Below are 6,842 nucleotides of genomic sequence, written 5' to 3'. Positions count from 1 at the left end.
ATAGCTCCAAGCCAGGGAGGCAACTGGAGAACTCCTCCAAGAACAGCAAGAACCTTTCATCTTAAGGTTTACCTTCAAGAGAGGATGTGTGAAAAAGTTATTTCAGGAGCTAACTTCATCAACTTCAGCTGCTGCCATGACAATTCGGGCAGGGTTTTAAACAAGTCTGGTATTAAAAACGAGAAAAAGGGCTCTCCACAATTTCCCTAGGTACTCAAAGTTATACCACGTAACAAGTTCTTTAAAATTAAAGGCTTGAGAACCAATAATTCCGATGATGAAGATGGAAAGCTTAGTGTCACTGCGATGGCCATAAATAACCATGAAACAGCGGGGGCAGATAGATTTTCCCCCGCTAGCAGCGCAACAGTGTATGATTCATGCCCAGATAGTGACACAGATGAACCACCGATGTTTGCCGACACTTCCATGTCTAACTGGAAACTCCACGATGATAAGGAAAAGAAGGTAAACAATACCTTAATTTATTGCTTATTTTCTCTTCCGTTCTATGTTCCAGGAAAATGTTTAAAGTATTTTAGATTGTTACTCGTAAACCTAACAGGCTGATGCAGATAGAAAGTTTGAATGGAGCTGCATGGAAGAAAATAAACAGCATAGCCCTCGGTCAGTATTAGAAGAAGTGTCTACTTCAAACAAGCTCCCTACCTGATAATCGTTAGTATCTTTAAAGTTGTCCATAGTTACTCCCATCCGATTACAATTTGTTACTAATTCATTCCCCTGAAAAACAGCAAGACCTGTATCCAGGAAAAGACTCTTCTTGCCTAAGCTGCTAAAGCTGGACACAATATTCTCAACTTGGCTTTTGAATTTACTTCTTCAAACCAGACCAGTGAAATCAAGCAATGGAGAATTAAAGGAACTACAAGTGCCCGATTGATCCAACTCTTCCCGATCTTCAAAATCAAAAAGGGTTCTGCAAAGGAAAAAACAGGGGAGTTGGTAGAAATTAAGCATGACGAGGAAGAGAAAGGCAAAGGGATTAAAGAGTACTCTGCCGAGGTGATTCGAAAGGTCAGGTGTGATACTATGAAGGGACGGGGAAAACGATGCGGAGATGAATCAAACATTAAGCGATTATTGGAATTAGATATATTTAAATCAACCGAGGAATGGGAGAACGATTTTGAATCCTGGAAGTGGAATATCGGGAGAGTAATTGGAAACGCCATTGTGGAGGAGATCACAAGTGAAGTTGTAAAGTCCTTCCTATATAGCTAAGATGTAATTTGCTTACGTGTTTCAAAATTTAATAACATTGTGTAGTTTTAGTTATTCAGCTGTTGCTGTTCCTGTCTTATTTAGATATGTTACTTTATATAAATATACCAAACAAGTAGACAAAAGAAAGAAGTTAGCTAGAAATTTATCCGAAGTTCACCCAGAGTTGCTTAAAGCACATATTTCATTTTTCTGAAAAAGTAATGAAATTTAACAATTGATCCACATTCCACTATCTCATTGATTATTAAAAGGTTTTAATAGGATAGAATTTTCTAATAATATATTATATATTTTTAAAAACCGATTTTTAAAACTATATATTATATGCTTTCAAAAAAACGTTTAAATTATATGTTTTCAAAAAATATTTCCAAAAAATATTTTCAAAAAATATTTTCAAAAATATATTATATTAATATATATATTAAATAAACCTGGGACGAAAATGAGGGACTAAAGTTAACTTTAACCTTTTTATTTCTTTGAAGTGATTCTATCTGATATTTGCCAAGGAGACAGCTGCAGTTAAAGGTAGCAGTGAGGCTTGTAGTTCTAAGCTGTGAAAAACACAGATCATGTTTTCCAGACCATCCTAACAAATTTGCAACAGGACTATCAAGTACTATGTTGCCAGCACAAGTCATTACCATACAATGAAAGCTCAAAAAAAAAATTGTTCCCAAACGTACTTTCACAATATTAGACAGACAGCCTTTCCTAGTTACTTGTAACAAAGATTAATATCTAAATTATAGGAACAAATCTTGGCAAAGAAGTACAAATTACAAAAATTAAAAGGATTAACATGATAATATAAGACAACTATAAAATTCTTAAATTCATGCTTCCCCATTTCTCCATTTTCTCCCACAACCTAGTGACATAGCTGTAGGTAGAGTAGATTATAGAGCAGGCAGGGAGGAAGACTGAACAGGGGTAGAACCCCGGAGATTATTGCGAAGGCTAGCACTTTAGTTGGTCTCGTTGTTCTCGGCTCTTGGACTGCTACCCGCACTGCTATTAGAAAGAGAACCGAATGTAGTCTTTTGTAATACCCCGGTCGGAGATGATCCTAACTGAGGGTTATTGTCCCAGCCCTCTGTCATGAGATTAAGTGCTGATGAGTTCTTACACTCACCTCCGCTGCTGTTGGTACTATGCAATACCTCACCAAGAGGACCACCCATGGAAGACTCCCAAGAGATGGGAATTCCATTCGCTTGCCTTTGGTATGATTCATGCATAACACTGCCCACTCCCAAGCCCATGTGTATTGGATCGAATTCACGTGATAATCTGAGAGGTGATAGTGTTACTTTCTCATTGTTGGTGGACGAAGTAGAGGACATGAAATCAGAGGCAGCCATGGGTACTGATATGGAAAGTTGGGTCCTGTCTGATTGAACATCAACCTCAGGCCAGGAAATGGCTGAACGATCAGACTGGGTTTTAGGCCACTCATCCATAAACTGGCGAAGAGAATACTGGGTTTCAGTTTCATGACTGGTAAGATCTTGAGAGGAACCAAAATTTCTGCACTTAATCAAGGTAGAACTCTTATGAGAAGGGTTAAGCAGTGAGTCAGAGGAAACAACTCCGAACTCGGTTCTCGAGTTTTGCTCATATGAGATCTGCTGCTTCAGGATCAAGAAAGGGTTTTCTTTAGATTTTAGGTCATCGGTCAGAGATGCCATGGTGAGTCCATCATGTATTCTTTCACCCACAGTGTCTTTACTCAGAAGCAACCTGGAAGAGAACCAACAGTTATTGTTCTGCTAAAAGAACCTTCCCTAGCAGTAACTAGTATGACCAGTCACTGTCAGGGATGACAGAAGATAATTCTACAATCTACAATTATTGTTCTTTAGAAATCAACACAAGATAAGAATAACAACGGGCAGAAGGTAAATGTTATCAACTACAGCTAACAGACAAGGAATGAATGCTGAGAGGATAATTCTGTCACCTGTTCAATGGAGCTGCCGCAGAAAGGTTGGATGCACTACCAGGCTGCAAATTCTTGAACTGCTGTTGTGCAATGGCTAGGCTGATGGACTCGCCGCTGCCACTGGTTGGCCCTACAGCTGATGCTGAGGAAGATGAGACTGTAGGCATCAGTTTGGTGGTAGTGGCCGCGGCGGAATGGCCAGATTGACCTTCCACAGGCTTTCTTGAACGATGGCGACCCCTGTTCATATGCCGCTCGCAATACTTCTGATCAGCAACCGCGTCTCTTGAACACCGCCATTTCTTTCCATCTGTTCTACGACACCGTCCTGGCTCTGGATCAGTGTTATTTGAGAACCCAAGATGAAAAGCACCCCATCCCACTGTCGCAACATCATTAAACAAAAGCTCTTTTTAATAAATAAAAAATCATCATTAAACAAAATGTCATTAAACAGATTAACAAAGCAACAAAATATAAAAACCATCACCAACAAATTCCAAATAATGGATTCAAAACCAACGGTAAAAAGTCTTAAGATGCTGACAACACCCAAATCAGTTAGCTAAACAGCGTTTGGTACAAAATTAAACATTCTGGTTTACCATTGATTTTAATGTTATTTTTTACCTTCAAAACACACAAACATGTTGGGAGAAGTTGCCTCGTCGTAAATGGGACGAAAACAAATGTAGAAATGAGCTATAGTTGAGAATTGAAGTGTCTTGACAGTGATGTTTTTTATTCAAACAAACTATGATGTCAAGTAGCGCGTGTACTGTACTGTTTGCTTAGTTGAACAGGGTTTTCCGTATTCACAGATTGGGGGGAGAAAGATAATAGAAACCCCATAAAAGTACTTATTTGCCAATAAGAACAGAAAGTAAAGTGCAGCACTAACTGAAGCCTCTCCCCTTCCCACTACCAAATCGTTCTGTGTGTGGGAGAGAGATATTTGCTGCAACTATTTCATCAAGCATGGAAATTAAATGAACATTATATATTTTTTTTCGATTTCATTATATGGACATTATAGAAAAAGGAGGGAAAAGGTTTTCCTTTTTTTGTTTCTTTCTCAGAGAAAAGACAACTTACATGTATTGGGTCTGAGGAGTCCACCAGAGAAAATAGAGAAATTAGCAGAATCAAGGGATTTTCTTATAGGAATGAGAAGATTAGATGGTATAGGCACATTAGAAGTTATGTATTTGTAGATCAAAGCCTGGTGTTCCAGCTCCATCCATTGAGATGGAGTGAATGGACCTCTAGCTCCTGCTATCACCCCGTGCATATTTGCACCATTAAATCCTCCACTGCTATAGCCTGGAACAAAAAAAGGAAAAAGATTAAAACAAGAATAAAATGAAATGAAAGCAGAAAAGCCAAAATTTCAATGCTTTCAAAGCAGTGCAATAGAAATAAAAAAAATGTCGGTAGTTCCTGCACTTTTGTGTAAAAATGGAAAAATGGGAGGCAGGTCTTCTTTTCTTCCCATAGTCACGTTGATTTATTACCAAAAATTAAATCTCATCCAAAACAGGAAGATGAAAAATAAAGAACCTCGCTTTTTTTTCTTTTGACAAGACTTAAAACAAAAACCGCTCATAAATTTCCATGAAAAGACCCGTCACCAGAACCTATGGAATCAAACCAGAAAACCAATAAGAAAACATGTCTAATCTTTGCGTCAACCAAACATGTCACAGCCATTTTACCCCTTCCATAATTTCCTCAACTGATATTTTGAATAAGAAATGACAAATGATGTTAGAATCTTAACATCTTTCGACATATGTATATATATACATGTACCTGTGTTTCTACTGTAAGAGGGTGATGAGAGGTGAAAGTAAGGGAATGCGACATTTAGAGAGCCCTTATCCACTGAGAGAGCTTCTGATTTGGGAGCAGAAAAGCTCAGCATTTGTTGCTGCTGCTGTTGTCCGTCATAGAAGATCGAGGTATTGGATCTTGGTAAAGTACCTCTCTCGTTCAGAAACATTGCCTTGGAGGCTGAAAAATCGTCAAACTTGGCAAGCTTTGAACTCCTCCAATCATCCTCATTGTTGCCAGATCTCTCTTGCTTGAGGAAACCGGACCCGTACCATTTCTGCTTCGTCTCAGGACCTGAAGCAAGAGAAGTAAAACCAGTGGTAGTAGCTGTAACCTCTGAACCCACGAACTCATTCAAACCCACCACCCCAAAATCCATATAGAAAACACACCCCACAATCCAACTTACAAGACAAACTCAAGATTCAAGCAATGGAGCATTGGGTTATTACTTGTGAAGTGGGTAATTGTTCCGTTTTTAAGTGTATGGTTCATAGGTCTATGGTTTAAGCTTTATCTCAGACCCAGACCAGACCAGAGTAGCTTTCGTTTAAAGATTTGATGTAAAGATGGAATAAAGATAAAATAATCGAAGAGAGAGAGTAATGGAGGCAAGGCGAAAACTGAGCGGACAAAGCTAGTCACTAATATAAGGCTAAAAAATAACGCTTTTGGTTAAATAGGTGACAGATTAAAAGTATTACAGAAAATGTATTATATTTTCATTTGAAATATTATTTGTGTTGATAATAATAATAGTAATAATCGATAATATAATCGTCATATGTAAAATGAGTTAAAAAAATATTAACTTTAACATAATCAGTTAATTATTGAAAATATTATCAATCATAATAACATAACATGTAGAGCTCATATAACGTAACAGGTAGCACTTTTTTAAAGTTGATAGAGTCTTAGAAATCCGACGATAACAAAATAAGTTAATTACTTAATTTTTTATCAATATTATCAACATATTAGGTAGCTCCTAAAATGATACCAAAATTTAAGTTGATAGAGCTTTAGAAATCCGACGATAACATAACTGATTAATTATTATAAATATATCAACCATAATAACATAACAAGTTGCGTTTATTTAATGTAATAGATACCGCCTTTTTAAAATCGATGGGGTCTTAAAAATCCGACTATAACAAAATATGTTAATTACTTGATTTGTTATCAATATTATCAACATATTAAGTAACGTCTAAAATGTTACCAAAGTTTAAGCTGATAAAGCCTTAGAAATCCGACGATGACAAAATATGTTAATTATTGGAAACATTATCATCCATAATAACATAACAAGTAGCGTTTATTTAATGTGATAGATAACATCTTTTTAAAGCTGATGAGTCCTTAGAAATTCGACGATAACAAAATAGGTTGATTTTTTATTTTGTTATTAATATTATCAACATATTAAATAGCGCCTAAAATATTACCAAGTTTAAGATGATGGGACCTTCAAAATCCCACGACAACAAAATATGTTAATTTCTTATTTTGTTATAAATAAATATTAGGTTGCGCTTGATAATGTTATTTTGAATAAATAAGTTTGTTGCTATCTGGAATATTAAAGTTGTGTTTAATGATATCGGTAGGATTTAATATATTATGTATTTATATATGAAAATTATTTTTAAAATAAATATCGATACTACTATGATGTGATGGTCGATACTTTAGCAAATATCAATACTTTTAGAGTAAGTATGGATACATTATTATTAACATTTAGTATCTATAGTTTTAGAGTAAGAATTCATACTTTCGAATTTAAAAAAAATATTTTAAATTG

General features: G+C 36.1%; 1 protein-coding gene and 1 long non-coding RNA gene across 2 annotated transcripts; one reads left to right on the top strand and one right to left on the bottom strand.

The window, feature by feature from the left end:
• The first annotated feature begins 192 nt into the window (after positions 1 to 192).
• Positions 193 to 815, top strand: LOC120165745. Its single transcript, XR_005519852.1, has 3 exons — positions 193 to 468; positions 566 to 678; positions 756 to 815. It is a non-coding gene; the product is annotated as an uncharacterized LOC120165745 (long non-coding RNA).
• Positions 816 to 1,875: 1,060 nt separating this feature from the next.
• On the bottom strand, positions 1,876 to 5,622 carry LOC120165742 (growth-regulating factor 1-like). The gene is made up of 4 exons (XM_039175195.1): positions 5,009 to 5,622; positions 4,292 to 4,519; positions 3,215 to 3,578; positions 1,876 to 2,994 (listed from the first exon to the last, which is right to left on the bottom strand). Exons 1-4 carry the CDS (start codon positions 5,406 to 5,408, stop codon positions 2,220 to 2,222), a joined length of 1,767 nt encoding a protein of 588 aa, XP_039031126.1. The 5' UTR covers positions 5,409 to 5,622; the 3' UTR covers positions 1,876 to 2,219.
• Between the last annotated feature and the right edge of the window lie 1,220 nt (positions 5,623 to 6,842).

Source organism: Hibiscus syriacus, unplaced genomic scaffold, assembly GCF_006381635.1.
Source record: "Hibiscus syriacus cultivar Baekdansim isolate YM2019G1 unplaced genomic scaffold, ASM638163v2 tig00111610_pilon, whole genome shotgun sequence".
NCBI lineage: Eukaryota > Viridiplantae > Streptophyta > Magnoliopsida > Malvales > Malvaceae > Hibiscus > Hibiscus syriacus.
This window is presented reverse-complemented; position numbering and strand designations above follow the sequence as displayed.

What these genes read in the sequence shown, in the direction of transcription:
- LOC120165742 (XM_039175195.1), bottom strand. Translation starts at nt 5,408, where the DNA reads ATGGATTTTGGGGTGGTGGGTTTGAATGAGTTCGTGGGTTCAGAGGTT. An exon ending in CTCTTACAGTAGAAACACAG is followed by an intron (nt 4,520 to 5,008) that starts GTACATGTATAT and finishes TTTTTGTTCCAG; the next exon opens with GCTATAGCAGTGGAGGATTT. An exon ending in ACTCCTCAGACCCAATACAT is followed by an intron (nt 3,579 to 4,291) that starts GTAAGTTGTCTT and finishes ATGTTGCGACAG; the next exon opens with TGGGATGGGGTGCTTTTCAT.